General features: G+C 41.9%; 2 protein-coding genes across 2 annotated transcripts in view; one reads left to right on the top strand and one right to left on the bottom strand.

Moving 5' to 3' along the window:
- LOC120055466 (abl interactor 1-like) overlaps positions 1-9,089 on the top strand; it is a 41,135-nt gene extending 32,046 nt beyond the window's left edge. Inside the window, exons 7-10 of the mRNA XM_039003327.1 lie at positions 833-1,042; positions 4,589-4,675; positions 8,047-8,235; positions 8,646-9,089. Of these exons, the coding sequence (XP_038859255.1) occupies positions 833-1,042; positions 4,589-4,675; positions 8,047-8,235; positions 8,646-8,821 (662 nt within the window). The 3' untranslated portion in view covers positions 8,822-9,089. The remainder of the gene's footprint in view (positions 1-832; positions 1,043-4,588; positions 4,676-8,046; positions 8,236-8,645) is intronic.
- A 9,427-nt stretch (positions 9,090-18,516) lies between these two features.
- LOC120056240 (amyloid beta A4 precursor protein-binding family B member 1-interacting protein-like) overlaps positions 18,517-20,495 on the bottom strand; it is a gene marked incomplete at its 3' end in the record, with an annotated part of 30,940 nt that continues 28,961 nt past the window's right edge. Inside the window, exon 12 of the mRNA XM_039004489.1 lies at positions 18,517-18,534. Coding sequence (XP_038860417.1) covers positions 18,517-18,534 — 18 coding nt within the window. The remainder of the gene's footprint in view (positions 18,535-20,495) is intronic.

Raw genomic sequence — 20,495 nt, 5'->3', positions numbered from 1 at the left:
TCTTTTAGCCTAGTTTAACATTCAGCCTTCCATTCTGTTTGTTTCTCTGTTAGCATGGTTTAGTTCAGCATTTAGCTGTCGGTTCTGTCTAATTAGCTTCTCTGTTAACCTATTGGTAGTGTAGCATTTTAGCCTTTTCATTCTGTTAGCTTAGCAGTAGCCTTTCTGTCTAGCTTATCTGTTAGCTTAGCATTTAGCCTTCCATTTTGTATAGGATCTCTGGTACCCTAGCTTAGAATTTAGACTTCCATTTTGGTACCTTTTCTTCTCTGTTAGCTTAGCATTTAACTTTCAATTCTGTTATCTTAGCTTCTCATTTTGTTTAGCATAGCATTTAGCTGTCCTTTCTGCCTGACCAGTCTTATTCCTTTAGTATAGCATCTCCTACCTCTATCAGGCCTTTCCTGTCTTCAACTTAGCATGTGTCTGTTTATTGTGTCAGCTAATCTTTTCATATTCATACGCTTAGCTGCCTATTTGTTCTGTCATTTTGGCATCTCTTTTGGCATACAATGGTGTTTGTCTAGCCTCATAGTATGCATCCATTTTCCGTTTTCCATACAATTCAGCTGTCCATTTAGATCTAGATTCATATGCGTATTTTGATGATATTTTGGCAGCACAGTATATCTTCTCATGGAACTCTTTTTTTGTTTCTGGTTGGTTGTTGTGCCCAGGCACACCAGCCACAGCTGAGTAGCTTCCATCCAACCACACACTAAATAAGTGCGATTAAGACAGGGCCAACTTCAGTGAATTCACTAACTCTCTCACTCTCCTTTCCTTACCTTCTTTCTCCGTACCTCTCTCCCCACCTCAACAACCACAGCAGCAGTCCCCCAGGGACCAGGCCTGGGTCCCATCCCCATGTCCCAGTTTGGCACCATCTCAAGGCAGGTCTCCCGCCACAACTCCACCGCCACCTCAGCCTCCATGGTGTCGGCCACAGGTACCTACCGCCGGGCGCCCTCCGGCAGCTCCCATTTCTCCATGTCCCAGCAGCCCCACCTCAACGGGGGACCCGCCTACCCCCAGAACTCAGGTAAGACCACGGGAAGAAATTTTCTTGGATTATGGTTGAAGTAATGTTATGTCTGACCAAAGAAGAAAGTTAATAGACCGTAGTTGGATTATGGTTGAATGTTTGTAAGCAACATCAATAGACCGTCGACTCAGTGTGTCCTGGATAGGAGTCAGTTTGAGGTAGCTCACTTTAATTAGCCTACAATCTCACTCAGATTGTCAACAGTGTAACTAGGTTGAATATAAAATATCCTCTGAAATCCTCTTTGATTGATTTGATCTTAACCAATACTACCCATTGGTTAATGCTTCTGGTATTTTTGCAAATGACATAAGTGATCACTGTGCTATTGCCTGTGTGAGAGATGGTAAAATTCCTAAGAAATCTCCACGTGTCATTACGAAAAGAAACTGGAAGCGGTTTGATATTAAAGGTTTTTTACATGCTGTATCTAGCATTGAATGGAATAGAATGGAATTAATCCCTGATGTTGAACTAGCCTTTTCTTACTTCCACAACGCATTCCAGGATGTATGCAATAGGCCCCTTTAAAAAAAATCAGGATGAAGGGCAGAGAGAACCCTTGGTTTACTAGGGAACTTACAAAAATCATAAGGGAACGAAATGCTATGTGGGCTAAAGCAAGAGGGACTGGTTCGGCAGATGATTGGAAGGCTTTTAAACATCTTGGGTGTGGCTATGATCCGCTATGATCCGTAAATCTCTTCAGGTCATTGACCAGGTCCTGCCGTGTAGTTCTGGGCTGATCCCTCACCTTCCTCATGATCAGTGATGCCCCACGAGGTGAGATCTTGCATGGAGCCCCAGACCGAGGGTGATTGACCGTCATCTTGAACTTCTTCCATTTTCTAATAATTGCGCCAACAGTTGTTGCCTTCTCACCAAGCTGCTTGCCTATTGTCCTGTAGCCCATCCCAGCCTTGTGCAGGTCTACAATTTTATCCCTGATGTCCTTACACAGCTCTCTGGTCTTGGCCATTGTGGAGAGGTTGGAGTCTGTTTGATTGAGTGTGTGGACAGGTGTCTTTTATACAGGTAACGAGTTCAAACAGGTGCAGTTAATACAGGTAATGAGTGGAGAACAGGAGGGCTTCTTAAAGAAAAATGAACAGGTCTGTGAGAGCCGGAATTCTTACTGGTTGGTAGGTGATCAAATACGGCGCTGTGATCTCTATAGCGCAGTTGGCTGGTCGTCATTGACCTTGCGTAGGCTTAAACACTGGTATACACTGATTTATAAGGCCATATTGGGTAAAATGCCATTTTATCTCTGTTCTTTTTTAGTCAGGTCAGTAAATAAATATCAATTACGGTCCTATTCTGATTTGCTTCTAACAGTACCAAAAATTAGAACAGGACATGGTAGAAATAGTTTTAGTTACTTAGCTCCGTGGTCCTGGAATTCTGTCATGAACATTTTAAAATGTGATGATCTAGTTTCGTTGGTGGAGTTTAAACACTTGATCGATGTATATATCATAGAAGAGTGTAATTGTTTTTAGGCCAGCTGTTTTTAGTCAAGACGTTTGTGTTTTTAATGTACAATGTTTTTGTTGTACTGTATATGTGTGTTTATAGTTTTGTTTAATGTTGTGTTAGTGTATGTAAGTTGTTCTGTCTGAAACGTTGTTCCCTCTGCTGCTATTGGACCAGGTCTCTCTTGGAAAAGAGATGTTATCTCAATGAGAAAAAACCTGTATAAATAAAGATAAAATAAAAAATAGAAAATTGCAGGTAAAAGAGAGAGGAAATTCGGGGCAGTGGAAGACAAATCCACACACACTCACATTAGCAGTCAGACAAAGGGAAATCCAGGACACACATATACACACGCCGACATTAGCTGTCAGACAAGAGGAGATTTAGGACGAACGTCGCAAACATAAAACCAAGGCATACTGTCAGTATCGCTGTTAGCGCTCACACATAACATTGACCCATACGAGGTAGACTAGTCTGGAGAGGGGAGACAGTGACTGATCTATGTGTCTGAAGGCAGCTCTATGGCGGCGAAATAAATCAGACGTGACTAGTTGTGAGACAACCATTTCATTACTGCTGATTTATGCCCCGGGAGTCAGAGAGGAAAACCACCCTCGTGATGACGTGTCACCCTCTATGACAGTGGTTTTCAACCAGTGTGCCGCAAAACTTTCCCAAATCTTGATAACACTCGCTTATAAATGTTACCTGTGGAATGAACGTGGGATTTTGACTTGGGGGCACCAGTGCCGCTAGAAAGAAAATCAATCAGATAATACATTGATTGAATGGCACGCATGGTTACAAATCTGTATCGTTGTTTCAAGTCCGGTGCGCTGCAGCTGTTTTTACGTTTGGATCATTTGAGGGGCGGGTATCATGAGCAAAGAAATTAGTATAATTTTACTTTGCCTGTGAGAACCATTAACACAGGCAAGTCTGAGGCTTAGCAGTACCACAGCCTCTGCCATAGAAACAAACGGAGCTTGGCTTTGTGTCTGTGGATGCACCTTTACAATGCAGGAAACCGCTCGTTTCTAGACCTTTCCGTTCAAAGTAAGACCTATTTTACCAGAGCTACATGTTTTCCTTTCTATCTGAGATTTGTGGGATGCTCTTAAAGGGGTACACACAAATCAACCATCATGAGTGGGCCTAAGGAACTATGAAAATAGTTGATTTGCAGTATGGATCAGATGAGATGAAGGTCATTAACACTTAACAAATGATTAGGAAAAGTTTAGGTGTGCCACATCATTTTTTAGCCCATCAAGGTGTGCCACTGATCAAACATTTTTGGGAACCACTGCTTTATGACATCCTGCCTTTGGGCGGGAACAATCATTACAACACTGTACCGGGGTTAGGGTGACGTTCATTCAATGAAGGGCATAATCATTGTCTTACGTCAGATATGAGTTATGCAACCTGTCGGAAGACAAAGGAGTGCCATAAAAAAAAAATATTTTTCAACTGAAGAACAGAAATGCACAGTGTAGCTGTTTGCATTTTATTGCACAGTAAACTAGAAGTTGGTATTGTTACACAATACACAATACATTTTTGACACTTATTTTGTTCATTATTGTGTTCATTTCAATTAATCCCAACGAAACCGAGGACATTTGGTAAATAATAATTGGTCAAACTAAATTGTTACAACACAAATAAACACGGTCTATAGTATACTGTGAAATATCATGCTGAATGTTGTTTGTTTACATAGGCAGTAGGCAAAACTGGTTGAAATATCATCAAAATAACCTCATTTCAACCAGTTTGTGGTTGTAATAACGTCATTTCAACCAGTTTGTGGTTGTAAAAACGTAATTTCAACCAGTTTGTGGTTGTAAAAACGTAATTTCAACCAGCTTTGCCTGAAGGGTAAAGTTGAGAGAATAAAATACTCTAAGTGGGTATGCACGCTTACTGCTTTTTTTTGCTCTCTGACAAGCATATTTTTCCTGTGTTTCTCCTTCCATCTCCCTATCTCCCTATCTCTCTCTCTTTCTCTCTCTCTGGTATGTCCATCTGTCTGCCTGTCTGTGTTGCTGCTTTTAGTGTCTGTGGCTCCTCCTCCCCCTCCTATGGTCCAGCTGACTCCTCAGATTCCTCTGACGGGCTTTGTGGCCAGAGTACAGGAGACCAGTAAGTAACACACACGCACACACACACACACACACACACACGTTATGTTCTTCTATCCCCGTTGGGACCTAAAATGTATTTCCATTTAAAATCCTATTTTCCCTAAACCTAACCCTTACCATACCCCTAACCCAAATCCGAAAACTAAACCTAACCATCATTTTAACCCTAACCCTAATTGTAACCTGAAACCTAACCCCTGAGCTTAAAATAGCCTTTGTCCTCATGGGGACGTGGGAAATGTCTCCACGAGAGAGAATTTTCCTTGTTTTTCTATCCTTGTGGGGACATTTGGCGATTTTAGTTCCCCAAAAGGATAGAAGGAACCAACACACACACAGGTAACAGCACCTCTCCCTCAGCCTTACATTTCACACGGTCACCTATTAGTGCTCTTTTTGGCTGGGTCTGTCACGCCTTTTTCGTACGCTGGCTTCTGCCTTTAGACACACCCCTCCAATGTTTTGTCTGTTGCCATGGTCACTGAGTGACAGTGGTGAGAGTTATATGGTTCTACCTTTGTCCACTGAAAACACGTGACTTAACGTTTGGAAAACCGCATAGTGTCAGCCAAGTCAAACACAGTTTTAATCAGACAGAGCACGTCTCAGGGATCTTCCCAATCCCTACTGTACACAGCAGCTGTGTCCTTGTCCAGGTGACTTTAGTTGTTAATCCAGCTTTCAAATGACACTCTGATACTTCCTTTCCTTATTTTGCATTTGCATTTCACCTCGAGAAACCCTACTAGCCATATCTGAACTACTGTGTCTGTTTTATACATACAGTGCATTCGGAAAGTATTCAGAACCGTTGACTTTTTCCACATTTTGTTACGTTACAGCCTTATTCTAACATGGATTAAATAACAATTCTCATCAATCTACACACAATACCCCATAATAACGAAAACAGGTTTTTAGACATTTTTGCAAATGTATTAAAAATAAAAAAACAGAAACACCTTATTTGCATACGTATTCAGACCCTTTACTATGAGACTCGAAATTGAGCTCAGGTACATCCTGTTTCCATTGATCATCCTTGAGATGTTCCTACAACTTGATTGGAGTCCACCTGTGGTAAATTCATGATTGGACATGATTTGGAAAGGCACACACCTGTCTATATAAGGTCCTGCAGTTGACAGTGCATGTCAGAGCAAAAACAAGCCTTGAGGTTGAAGTAATTGTCTGTAGAGCTCAGATACAGGATTGTATCAAGGCACAGATCTGGGGAAGTGTACCAAAAAATGTCTGCCGCATTGAAGGTCCCCAAGAACACAGTGGCCTCCATCATTCTTGGATGAACTGAGTGCATGGTATAATAAGAGAAGACACTATGTCTGTCATGCTATCTGCTGGCCAGTATAGGTCATCACACATCTGAAAGATCAGGCTCATGCATGGCATAGAATATAATTGAATAGAATAGACAAGAATATTGGTATAATAGAATACAATTGCAGTAGAATAGAATACAGGTAGAATATAATGGAATTTAATAGAATAGTAGAATAGAATAGAATATATACCTTGAGTTGAACCCACTTTTGCCCTCAGAATAGCCTCAATTCGTCGGGTCATGGACTCTACAAGGTGTCGAAAGCGTTCCACAGGAATGCTGGCCCATGTTGACTCCAGTGCTGGTGGTGGACCATACTTGATACACTGGAAACTGTTGAGAGTAAAAAAAACAGCAGCGTTGCAGTTCTTGACTGTGCCTGGCACCTACTACCATACCCCGTTCAAAGACACTTAAATCTTTTGTCTTGCCCATTCACCCTCTGAATGGCACACATACACAATCCATTTCTCAATTGTCTCAAGGCTTAAAAATCCTTCTTTAACCTGTCTCCTCCCCTTCATCTACACTGATGTAAGTGGTATTTAACAGTTGACATCAATAAGGGATCATAGCTTTCACCTGGATTCACTTGGTCAGTCTATGTCATGGAAAGAGCAGGTGTTCCTAATGTTTTGTATACTCCCTGTATATGAATGAATGTTTTGTTTGTATGGTGTTAAGGCACAACACACGGGTAGGAGCAGATTTAAGTTATTTGTTCAGTTTGGAGTGGCGGAGCTAAGACCATTTCAGAAATGTTAATGAGCTTTTATTGTTTAAAGAAATCATGAAAGAGATTGGTGTGTTTTTTTCACTATTTCATCATGGCATGGGGTTGTGACAGACATTTGTTTCAAATCTATCACTTGATGGTTTCATTTCAGAGAGACAAATGAGGTTGTTTTTAAAAAAAAATGCTATATATCTCCCTCACCGTCAGAGAAATAAGTAGTACTGCTAGGTTTTACACAGTCAAATGTAACAAATAACTTAATTTTTAATAAAGAAATCTACAAATTATACATTTGTGACATCAATATAATTATTTGTAAATAATTATAATTCAATACAGCAATATGAGATCTGTATGTAAAACATTTACATTTGACATTTTAGTTATTTAGCAGATGCTGTTATCCAGTGACTTACAGTAAGTGTGTTCATCTTAAAATAGCTAGGTGAGACAACCACATATCACAGTAAAATATACAGGATACGAACATTACATTCCAGCTAACAATGGATATATAGCGTTTAGCAAAAAAACATAGAAACTCAATTAATAAAAAATCTGAGAACAGTAATATTTTACACATACATTAAGGTACCCATAAGAAATAATTTCTGATGAAAAAACACAAATATGAAAAATTTGTGAATATAGCATTTTGGAAATAAACGTAAACAGTTGTTCCTGTTTACGCTACAGTATATATATTTAGGAGTTTTTCCTGGTCAGGTCACATGCTCAGGTGAAACCCCAGGCCATAATATATTGAAATTATAATGGCATCTTTTTATAGGGACTAACTCCGCCATGGTACGTTGGACAAAGCCTATGGGGAAATTAATGGTGTTTTTGATAAGGTTTTTGGATGTACGCCGAAGATAAGGTATGTGTGATAAACACAGGCTTAGGAGATCTCATAGGTTTTGTTCTATGAGATTATCTTTATCAGCTAATGTCACTTTTTGTGAATTTGTAAGCATTTATGTAGTTAAACAAAGCACAAAGCATAAAGGTAATGTTAACTGACTGGTATTATCTCATAGAACAAAACGTATAAGATCTGCTATCTGCTGTGTTAACCTCCGACCTTATTTTCAGCGTTTATCCCAAACCCCTATTCCTTCCCCATAGGAATGGCTGAACGAATCAGAGGTAACTCATTTCCGTTTTTTAGCACCACAAGCTAGCGAGCGCTATTGATATCACACAAATAAATATAATTACTATAACAGACATCCCTATGAAATTGTGCTTCCATAATGTCAGATGTATTTTCCTCTCCCCTCCTGTTCAGTAACAGACAGCCCGGACCCCCTTCCACCGCCCCCTCCCGAGGACGTTGTCATGTTTGAGGAGGCCTCGCCCCCTCCCCCGCCCCCACCAGTGGACTACCAGGGGGATGAGGAGGCGGCCGTGGTGCACTACAATGACCCTTATGCTGACGAAGACCCCGACTGGGCCCCCAAGTCCTACGTAGAGAAGGGTGAGTTTGACTAGTACCCCCGGAACTTTAGTGACGTCATACACTGATACCAGTTTGAGCATGATTTACGTGCCGTTATAAGCTTGTTTTAAATGGTGCACAACAAATGTCTGTGGAGACAAAGTATCAATCTTATCCGAATCCAAAGGACCAATTAAGTAGTATAGGACAGTTACAGTACAGATACTACTAAGGGACACCCACAAATTGTCAATCTTGGGTGTAGGCCTACTATACTATACAAAATTATAGTGCTGTATCTCTTTAAGTAATTATTTCACGTACAGCCCTATTCCCACCAGCTGTTCTCCCTCACTCTGTTCTGTCTATGGTCAGGTCGTTATTGTAAAAGAGAATCTGTTCTCAATAATTTACCCGGTTAAATAAATCAATCAAATGTTTTTTTACAGTGGTGGCCATTTATGACTACTCCAAGGACAAGGAGGACGAGCTGTCCTTCATGGAGGGCTCCATCATCTACATCATCAAGAAGAACGACGACGGCTGGTACGAGGGAGTCTGCAACGCCGTCACTGGCCTCTTCCCCGGCAACTACGTAGAGTCCATCATGCACTATACAGACTAAGGGCGGCCATTTTGACAGTGCAAAAACGGCAGGATGTTACAAAAAAAACGTGCTGAGTTTAGTATTTGAAATGATAAGGTAGCTTTTAGTAAGATGTTGGCATTTGTTTTGCACGGTCAAATTGTCCTGAAAGCCCCCCATCTCTTATCCACACAGAAAAACGTCAATCTTACTTTTACAGAAAAAAATAAGAAAGAATAAATAAACAAACAAACAAACAAACGTAAAGAAGTGCATTGCGACATGAGTGACCGAATGTTTGTTTTTGTCAGTGTCCAAATTGCAATGTTACAAAACAAGCTAAATATTCAATTTACTATGCTACATGTTGGAGGGAGGGGTGGGTTGGAAAGGTGGGCCAAGGGATAGGGAATACGAGTTTTGAATGCAAAAAGATATGAACGTTAATTTGTTTATTTCTGGTGAAGTTATTTAGTTTTGTTTACAGTACCAGTCAAATGTTTGGACACACCTACTCATTCAAGGTTTTTACTATTTTCTACATTGTAGAATAATAGTGAAGACATCAAAACTATGAAATAACACATATTGAATCATGCAGTAACCAAAAAAAAAAGTTCCAGGTGAAGCTGGTTGAGAGAATGCCAAGAGTGTGCAAAGCTGTCATCAAGACAAAGGGTGGCTAATTTGAAGAATCTCAAATATAAAATATGTTTGATTTGTTCAACACTTTTTTAGTTGCTACATCATTCATATACATATGTGTTATTTCATAGTTTTGATGTCTTCGCTATTATTCTACAATGTAGAAAATAGTAAAATAAAGAAAAAACCTTGAATGAGGTGTGTCCAAAATTTTGACTTGTACTGTATATGCATTCGGAAAGTATTCAGACCCCTTGACTTTTTCCACATTTTTTTTATTACAGCCATTTTTTAAATTTGATTAATAGATTTTTTTCCTCATCAATCTACACACAATACTCCATAATGACAAAGCAAAAACAGGTTTTTATACATTTTTGCTCATTTAAAAAAAAAAAAACTTAAATATCACATTTACGTAAGTATTCAGACCCATTACTCAAGACTTTGTTGATGTACCTTTGGCAGCGATTACAGCCTCGATTCTTCTTGGGTATATGACGCTACAAGCTTGGCACAACTGTATTTGGGGAGTTCTCCCATTCTTTGCAGATCCTCTCAAGCTCTGTCAGGTTGGATGGGGAGTGCATCGCAGTGCAAGAGGCGTCACTACAGTTCCGAGTTCGATCCCGGGCCGTGTCTTTATAAAATGGCGCCGGAGCAGAAGGCAGACGTTTTACGTGCCCCCAAACGATTGTGTTTTTTGTTCGTTTATCTGCGCTGTTTGTGACTTAGTTTTTTTTACTATTTTTGTACATAATGTTGCCGCTACCGTCTCTTATAACCGAAAATAACTTCTAGACATCAGGACTGCGATTACTCACCACGGACTAGCAGACTCCTTTTTCTTCTTTCACGACTCTGACAAGCCCGAGGCGGAGGATATACGGCTCCCTCGAGAACAGGCCCCGACCCCAGTGATCTGCGTAAAGAGGAGGCGGAGAAAGAGAGGCCGGAGGGAGGGCTGCCTTCTGAGGAGTAGGAGGCGATTGAATAAACCCCCACTCCCCTCAATTCTGCTTGCAAACATGCAATCTTCGGACAGTAAAATTGACGAGTTATTGGGAAGATTAAACTACCAACCAGACTTTAAAAACTGTAACATCTTATGCTTCAAGGAGTCGTGGCTGAACGACGACAATATCAACATACAGCTGGCTGGTTATACGATGTACCGGCAGGATAGAACAGCGGCGTGTGGTAAGACAAGGGGCGCCGGTCTATGTATCTTACAGCTGGTGCACAAAATCTAAGGATGTCTCGAGCCATTGCTTGCCTGAGGTAGAGTTTCTCATGATAAGCTGCAGACCACATTACCTACCGAGAGAGTTTTCATATATATTCTTTGTAGCTGTTTACATACCACCACAGTCAGAGACTGGCGCCAAGATAGCATTGAATGAGCTGTATTCCGCCATAAGCAAACAAGAAAACGCTCACCCAGAGGCGGCGCTCCTAGTAGCCGGGGACTTTAATGCAGGGAAACTTAAATCAGTTTTACCTAATTTCTATCAACATGTTAAATGTGCAACCAGAGGGAAAAGAACTCTGGACCACCTATACTCCAAACACAGAGATGCATACAAAGCTCTCCCTCGCCCTTAATTCTATCCTCCTGATTCCTCCTTTCAAGCAAAAATTTAAGCAGGAAGTACCAGTGACTAGATCAATAAAAAAAGTGGTCAGATGAAGCAGATGCTAAGCTACAGGACTGTTTTGCTAGCACAGACTGGAATATGTTCCAGGATTCCTCCAATGGTATTGTACACCACATCTGTCATTGGCTTCATCAATAAGTGCATCGATGACGTCGTCCCCACAGTGACCGTACATACATACCCCAACCAGAAACCATGGATTACAGGCAGCATCCGCACTGAGCTAAAGGCTAGAGCTACAGCTTTCAAGGTGCGGGACTCTAACCCGGAAGCTTATAAGAAATCCCGTTATACTCTCAGACGAACCATCAAACAGGCAAAGCATCAGTACAGGACTAAGATTGAGTCATACTACACCGGCTCTGACACTCGTCGGATGTGTCAGGGCCTGCAAACCATTACAGACTACAAAGGGAAGCACATCCGAGATCTGCCCAGAGACACTAGCCTACCGGACGAGCTTAACTACTTCTATACTCACATGCATGAGAGCACCAGCTGTACTGGAAGACTATGTGATCACACTCTCTGCAGCCGATGTGAGTAAGACCTTTAGACAGGTCAACATTCACAAGGCCGCAGGGCCAGAAGGATTACCAGAACGTGTACTGCGAGCATGCACTGACCAACTGGCAAGTGTCTTCACTAACATTTTCAACCTCTCCCTGTCCAAGTCTGTAATACCAACATGTTTTAAGCAGACCAACATAGTGCCTGTGCCCAAGAACACTAAGGTAACCTGCCTAAATGACTACCGACCCATCACTCACGTCTGTAGCCATGAAGTGCTTTGAAAGGCTGGTCATGGCTCACATCAACACCATCATCCCAGAAGCCCTAGACCCACTCCAATTTGTATACCACCCAAACAAATCCACAGATGATGCCGTCTCTATTGCATTCCACACTGCCCATTCCCACCTGGACAAAAGGAACACCTATGTAAGAATGCTATTCATTGCCTACAGCTCAGCATTCAACACCATAGTGCCCTCAAAGGTAGGCCTGATCACCGACAACAAAGAGACAGCCTATAGGGATGAGATCAGAGACCTGGCCGTGTGGTGCCAGGACAACAACCTCTCCCTCAACGTGATCAAGACAAAGGAGATGATTGTGGACCTTTAGAAAAAGAGGACTGAGCACGCCCCCATTCTCATCGACGTGGCTGCAGTGGAGCAGGTTGAGAGCTCCAAGTTCCTTGGTGTCCACGTCACCAACAAACTAACATGGTCCAAGCACACCATGACAGTTGTGAAGCGGGTACGACAAAACCTATTCCCCCTCAGGAGACTGAAAAGATTTGGCATGGGTCCTCAGATCCTCAAAAGGTTCTACAGCTGCACCATGGAGAGCATCCTGACTGGTTGCATCACTGCCTGGTATGGCAACTGCTCGGCCTCCGACCGCAAGGCACTACAGAGAGTTCATCACTGGGGCCAAGCTTCCTGCCATCCAGGACCTCTATACCAGGCGGTGTCAGAGTAAGGCCCTGAAAATTGTCAAAGACTCCAGCCACCCTAGTCATAGTCTGTTCTCTCTGCTACCACGCGGCAACCGGTACCGGAGCGCCAAGTCTAGGTCAAAGAGGCTTCTAAACAGCTTCTGCCCCCAAGCCATAAGACTCCTAAACATCTAGTCAAATGGCTACCCAGACTATTCACATTGCCCCCCTCCCCTCTCCACACCACTGCCACTCTCTGTTGTCATCTATGCATAGTCACTTTAATTAAAAGTCAAAGGGTCTGAATACTTTCCAAATGCACTGTATATGTATATATATACTGTAATGTGAGAAGCTGCCAGTTTGTGTGTCAGTAGTGTTTTACCTGTGATTTTCCATCTACGTCTTTTGAGTGGTCAATGGCATGCAAGATGTGCCAGGTAGGGATGATGTTATTCGCTCTTATTTAGTCATTTTCCGGGTTTTCTTAGATTTTTCACTTTTAGTGCCATTTCTACCCTCAGTTTAGCCAATTGTCACTTGATATTACGTTTTTTTTTAATGTAAAAAAATGTATTATATCTTACTTATTTTATGCTGTCGGGCTACTGTAGCAAAACGTGAAGAAACGGATTATTGTACATTCTACTCCATCGTGGCTCCATTGTGTTGGAATGTCTGCACTGATTAGTACTCAATGGCTTTTTATATGACATCAATCACATGGCTTTGATTGCAACACACGTTTGATTGCGTTCTGGCTATCCAAACGTTGCATTATCGTTGTTAGTTATATCAACCTGGCTTTGACAGTGGCCTCTGGTTAGGTGCTTATCTTTGGTACTTGATAACCGTTATCACCTACCATCATCAACACAACCTCAAAACAAGGACGCAAGACTGTCAAAAAAAAGTGATTTGTAACAGTGGTAAACGTTCAACCTTGAACGGAACCTTGCTCTATCATTTCTATCACAATGAATGTAGGCAATTCAGCAGTGCATTGTGGACTCAAATGTACTACATTGATTGTATTTTAAAAGATGCAGACACGTTTGTGCCACGCATTTATGATGAACTAATATTCCACACACATTTTCAGTGCTTATTAATGCCTACACGACTTTATTGTAAACATGACATGATGACGTTATAACTAAATACTTCCATGCAAATATGTAGGTTGCTTGTAGTCGGATGGCCTTACCTCTTACATCCTGTCATTTGAGGTTTATTTTTCATGAGCCATTGTGATGTGATGTTACGAATAGGTTACGGTTATGACAATAGGTTGCGACCACATGGAGTAGGCGTTATGACGCACAGACAAAGTTGAATTCAAGCTGGCCACGTGCGGCCTCCCGTGTGGCGGAGTGGTCTAAGGCACTGGGTTCGGAGTCCAGAGTCTGTCACAGCCAGCCACGACAGGGAGACCCATGTGGCGGCGCACTACTGGCCCAGCGTCGTCCAGGTTAGGGGAGAGTTTGGCCGGCAGGGATGTCCTTGTCCCATCGCGCACTTGTAACTCCTGTTGGGGGCCGGGCGCAGTACACGGTCACCAGGTGCACGGTGTTTCCTCTGACACATTGGTGTGGCTGGCTTCCGGGTTGAGTGGACATTGTGTCAAGAAGCAGGTCGGGTTTTTTCGGAGGACACGCAGCTCTCGACCTAGAGAAAGAAAATGAGAGGGAGAGAGAGAGAGAGAGAAAGGGATAAAGAGAGAAAGAGAGGGAAAGTGTGTGAGAGAGAAAGGACGAAAAATAACTAGAGCGAGAGAGGGAGAGACAGTGGAGGAGAGAGAAAGAAGGAAAGAAAGTAAGAGAGAAAGAGAGAGAGAGAGACCTGTCGTCCCCTGGTTCCAAATATAGTATACTCTGTTTTTTTGTTATTGTGGCTTATTTTTATTCATTAAAGACGCAGACATGACAAAATCCGTTTTTGTTCGGAGCATTGCTTTGTACCGACGTTGGTTTGGCTTTTTGTCTCGGATGAGACACGACTGTAATTGCCAATTGGATACCATGAAATTGGGGAGAAAAAAATTAAATAAAGAAGCTTGCCACGTGCCCTTGTGTGGAAGACCATGTAATGCCAACATGTTCAACACAAACAGTATTCAACCTCAATGTATGCATACATATAAAAACATGACATTTTTTACTGGGTATAATCATTTGCCACTACATCCAGTTATTGACTGTACTTTTAACTCCATCATTTTTGGTCATTTTTGTGAGAGAGAAAAAACGACTTTTCCTACCGAAGCATTTTTAGCATTTTTTGTTGTTTTGAAATACTTTGTCTGAGACTGCTGTACATGGTTAAGTAGCGGTGTGTATCTTTATTTATTCATATTTTCCTAGAAAAATATAATGAGACAACCACTCACATGCAGCAGAACATTGCATGTATGTTTACCACTAAAACTTAAAACATTTCAGGGCACCAGGGCTCAAGTCATCTTGATATTATGTCTGTTTTCTTATATGAAATGTGGAAAAAATGATGATCTGTAACTTAAATGTTCATGCGAACAGAATCTGATTTGTCTTCTTTCCTCTTGGTTTGTATATATAATGTGTTCATTGAAATGTATGTACAGTCCTTTTGTAATAAACAGCTCGCCGAAACAACAAATGAAGCTTGTCTTTGGTGGGGGATTTCTCCTTGGGACAGTTAAAGAACAGCATTGGAAATCCAATGACTTTCTATGGCTTTTTGCCAAACAAATTAACACCCAATAATACTGCCCATAAAGCCACACACACACACATCAGTGGAGGCTCCTCAAAGGACTGGTAGGACCATGCTCAGTGAATTTCATAAAAATAGTGAAACATTAAAAAAGGTATCCTTTTTAGATAAAACTATACAAAATATACAATATTCACGTCACCAAATAATTGATTAAAACACACAATGTTTTGCAATGAAGGTCTACAGTAGCCTCAGCAGCACTCTGTAGGGTAGCACCATGGTGTAGCCGGAGGACAGCTAGCTTCTGTCCTCTGGGTACATTGACTTCAATACAAAACCTAGGAGGCTCATGGTTCTCACCGCCTTCCATAGACTTACAGCAGGGCTGCCCAACCCTCTTCCTGGAGATCTACCATCCTGTGGGTTTTCAGTCCAACGCTAATTTAACACACCTGATTCTACTTATTAGCTGCTCAGCAAGACTATAGCTAGCTGAATCAGATATGCTAAATTAGGGTTGGACTGAAAACCTACAGGACAGTAGATCTCCAGGAAGAGGGTTGACTTACACAGTAATTATGACAACTTCCGGAGAACGTCCTCCAAACTATCAGAGCTCTTGCAGAATGAACTGACTTGTTGTCCAGCCAATCAAGGATCATAGAATGAATCTACTACTGAAATCATAAGCTACAGCTAGCTAGCACTGCAGTGCATAAAGTGTGGTGAGTAGTTGACTCAAATAGAGAGAGACATAGTTGAATGGTTTTGAACAAATTAATTTATTCCAAAAGGAGGAGCAAGAGAGAACGCTAGCTATATTTGGTTGTATTTTTATTTATTTTTACGTTTGCTTTCACTTAGCTAGCTAGTTGAACATACTCAAACACCTGGCTCAAACAGAGAAGGATGCTATGTTAGCTAGCTGGCTATGGGCATCCAACACTGGAACTCTTCCAAGTCAAGGTAAGCTTTTGGTTTTATTAATTTATTGCCTCCGGTGCCTGCCGGTGTAACTGCGAAAGTGCTTTCGGGCTGTACACTGTACTGCATGATTGTAGCGGGTTTACTAAAGCCTTAGTTCTAGTAGTTCTAGTTGACTATGATGTGACAATGATGTAGGCTATGTGTAGCAGTTCGCAGTCATGATAGGAAGGTTTGGCATGGAACGTTTTTTTTGCCTGGTCACAGACAGCTGATATGATGTGCACTGAAGTCTACAAGTGAAGGGAAAAGGTGACAGGAGGAGAGCGCGTAGATGGTTGCGAGAAATAATTATATATACAACGAGCAAAGTGATCATGCTGTTTTTATGTGACTACTATGAAAGTGAACGGATTGCGTGTGATCAGGGGTGTTTTCATTCCACCGATTCTGTTGAACAGAAGCAAACGGACGAAATGGGGATAAAAATACCTGGATTTGTCCAATAGAAACTCTCGTTTGCAACTGTTAGACTGATGATTATACCCTAGATTAGCTAGATGCAGCCAAGAGTGTGAAAGGCAATATTGATTACTAAAAATTCTCTCAACCTGTGCACCTACATTGTAAACTTTCATTCATAGGCTAGGTTGTAGCAACCTCATGGGTACAGGGAAAATTTGAGTATCATGTAGTAATCTAAACCTATCAATGTTACATTTAGCTAGGTGAATGGAATATGAATGACAACCATCAGTCATCCAATATGCTGTAATAGAAATAAGGCCATGCTCATAATTCTTAAACGGCACCGACCGCCACTGACACACACACACACACACAAACAGACACACACACACAACTTAACCACTTTATTGCAAGTACTAACCATAGCAACTCTACATCAATTTTTCATTGAAGTAAGATCAATGACCAACGATAAGGTTCATTGTCAACTATCAGATAGTAAAAGGAGTTTTAACGATATACATACTGTATATTAAGCACTATGCCAAAGGCATGTTTATCTGCCAGTCAACATGTAATAATACTATAGGGATTGATCTATCTTAGCCCAGTTTATCTCCATTTTTGAAAAGGGAGTGGCTACATGACCTATGACGAAAAAGCTTAATACCAACATAATGCACATCTTTGTTTGGTTACAAAGATTGAATCTCCAGTGGCATAGTGGTTGTTTAGACAGTTTTGGAGGTGGAACTGTACGGAAGTCCAGAGATCACAACTTATTTATTTGATGATCACTACAATACAAAAGTTGTTTTCAAATCAAAAGTTTATTTGTCACGTGCGCCGAATACAACAGACCTTACAGTGAAATGCTTACTTACAGGCTCTAACCAATAACGCAAAAAATGTATTAGGTGAACAATTGGTAAGTAAAGAAATTAAAAACAACAGTAGAAAGACAGTGAAAAACAGTAGCGAGGCTATAAAAGTAGCGAGGCTACATACAGACACCTTTTAGTCAGGCTGTTTGAGGTAGTATGTACATGTAGATATGGTTAAAGTGACTATGCATATATGATGAACAGAGAGTAGCAGTAGCGTAAAGAGGGGTTGGCGTGTGGTGGGTGGCGGGACACAATGCAGATAGCCTGGTTAGCAAATGTGCGGGAGCACTGGTTGGTCGGGCCAATTGAGGTAGTATGTACATATGTACATGAGTGTATAGTTAAAGTGACTATGCATATATGATAAACAGAGAGTAGCAGCAGCGTAAAAGAGGGGTTGAGGGGGGGGGGGGGCACAATGCAAATAGTCTGGGTAGTCATTTAGTTACCTGTTCAGGAGTCTTATTGCTTGGGGGTAAAAACTGTTGAGAAGCCTTCTTGTGCTAGACTTAGCACTCCGGTACCGCTTGCCATGCGGTAGTAGAGAGAACAGTCTATGACTGGGGTGGCTGGGGTATTTTGACAATGTTTAGGGCCTTCCTCTGACACCGCCTGGTGTAGAGGTCCTGGATGGCAGGCAACTTAGACCCAGTGATGTGCTGGGCCATAAACCCTACCCTCTGTAGTGGACCATTCTAGTTTGTGGGTGATGTGGACACCAAGGAACTTGAAGCTCTCAACCTGCTCCACTACAGCCCGTCGATGAGAATGGGGGCGTGCTCGGTCCTCCTTTTCCTGTAGTCCACGATCATCTCCTTAGTCTTGGTTACGTTGAGGGATAGGTTGTTATTCTGGCACCACCAGGCCAGGTCTCTGACCTCCTCCCTATAGGCTGTCTCGTCGTTGTCGGTGATCAGGCCTACCACTGTTGTGTAGTCTGCAAACTTAATGATGGTGTTGGAGTCGTGCCTGGCCATGCAGTCGTGGGTGAACAGGGAGTACAGGAGGGGACTGAGCACGCACGGTAGGCTTGTGTCACTGGGCAGCTCACGGCTGTGCTTCCCTTTGTAGTCTGTAATAGTTTGCAAGCCCTGCCACGTAAGACGAGCGTCGGAGCCGGAGTAGTATGATTCAATCTTAGCCATGTATTGACGCTTTGCCTGTTTGATGGTTTGTAGCAGGGCATAGCAGGATTTCTTGTAAGCTTCCAGGTTAGAGTCCTGCACCTTGAAAGCGGCAGCTCTACCCTTTAGCTCAGTGTGAATGTTGCCTGTAATCCATGGCTTCTGGTTGGGGTATGTACGTACAGTCACTGTGGGGACGACGTCCTCGATGCACTTATTGATAAAGCCAGTGACTGATGTGGTGTACTCCTCAATGCCATCCCGGAACATGTTCCAGTCTGTGATAGCAAAACAGTCCTGTAGTTTAGCATCTGCTTCATCTAACTACTTTTTTATAGACCGAGTCACTGGTGCTTCCTGCTTTAATTTTTGCTTGTAAGCAGGAATCAGGAGTATAGAGTTGTGGTCGGATTTACCAAATGGAGGGCGAGGGAGAGCTTTGTACGCGTCTCTTTGTGTGGAGTACAGGTGATAGGAGTGGATGTATTGATGATAGATTGACAGTATGGCTGAGATGACAGAGCCCATGGTGGGTTAGTGTATTTGTTTTTGTTGATTGCTGCACTAAGGGATGGTACATTTCATGCTAACATCATGCTTTCATTTGTGTGGAGCTCATTATCAGTTTATAAATTAGAATGTTAAGCCTTTGTGGGGCATTTAAGCCCTGAACCATTCCTGACAGGCAGCACCGTCTCCCAGTCTGTGTCACCCCCATGACCATAGCCACTCGCATGCAAGCAACAACACAGCTAATTTGGCTAGTGTTGTGAGCGAGCGAGCTAGTTTGTTAGGTAATATTGTTAGCTATCTAGCTCGCTAGGTTGTTTTCTATTCTGGTTGTTAGCTTGCATAACAGATATGCATCTGCCTATAAAGAAATTTGTCCTATGAAACAGCCTATAAGGCAGCATCCTGACTTATCAGCATCTGAGGCAGAAACTGAATCTGATCAGCCTTTCAGGAATGGAGCTCACCCACTGTAAATTGTAATATTATCCTCAAAACATGAAGTGTCCCTTATAATTATACACATATCAGGTAAGCATGCTAACAACCAGCACAGATAACAAGCTAGTTTGCTAGTTAGATAAGAAGACTACCTAGCTAACTAGCCATGTTACAAGACTAGCCAAGTTAGCTGCGTTGTTCCTTGCATGCAATTGGCTGTGGTCTTGGGGGCGACACGCAGCCTGGTAGACATAGCTGCCTATCAGGTATCGTTCAGGGCTTAAACGCCCCACGAGCACATCGCAATCAATGCAGCCACAGGACTCCTTGATGAGATGGTTATTGTGCATCTGAACAATTGAATGGATAATGCAAGTGTGGAAAGCCGTTTTAACATATATTTAACACATACACATATTTTAACTTAGAAGCATTTCGCTACACCCGCAATATCATCTTCTAATTGCAGTTGAAGTCTGAAGTTTACATACACTTACGTTGGAGTCATTAAAACTAGTTTTTCAACCACTCCAAAAATGTATTGTTAACAAACTATAGTTTTGGCAAGTCGGTTAGTGTCACACCCTGACCGTAGAGAGCTTTTTATGTCTCTATTTTGGTTTGGTCAGGGTGTGATTTGGGTGGGCATTCTATGTTAATTTTCTATGTTTTGTATTTCTTTGTGTTTGGCCGGGTGTGGTTCTCAATCAGAGGCAGCTGTCTATCGTTGTCTCTGATTGAGAATCATACTTAGGCAGCTTTTTCCCACCTGTGTTTTGTGGGTAGTTGTTTTCTGTTTAGTGTTTTGCACCTGACAGGACTGTTTCGGTTTCGGTTTCGGTTATTCACTTTGTTATTTTTGTTTAGTGTTCAGTTTAAATATAAAGTCATGAACACTTACCACGCTGCGCTTTG

The sequence above is a fragment of the Salvelinus namaycush genome, chromosome 11 (genome assembly GCF_016432855.1).
Source record: "Salvelinus namaycush isolate Seneca chromosome 11, SaNama_1.0, whole genome shotgun sequence".
NCBI classification, from domain to species: Eukaryota; Metazoa; Chordata; class Actinopteri; order Salmoniformes; family Salmonidae; genus Salvelinus; species Salvelinus namaycush.
Note: the sequence above shows the minus strand (reverse complement) of the source record. Positions and strands in the feature narration are given on the sequence as shown.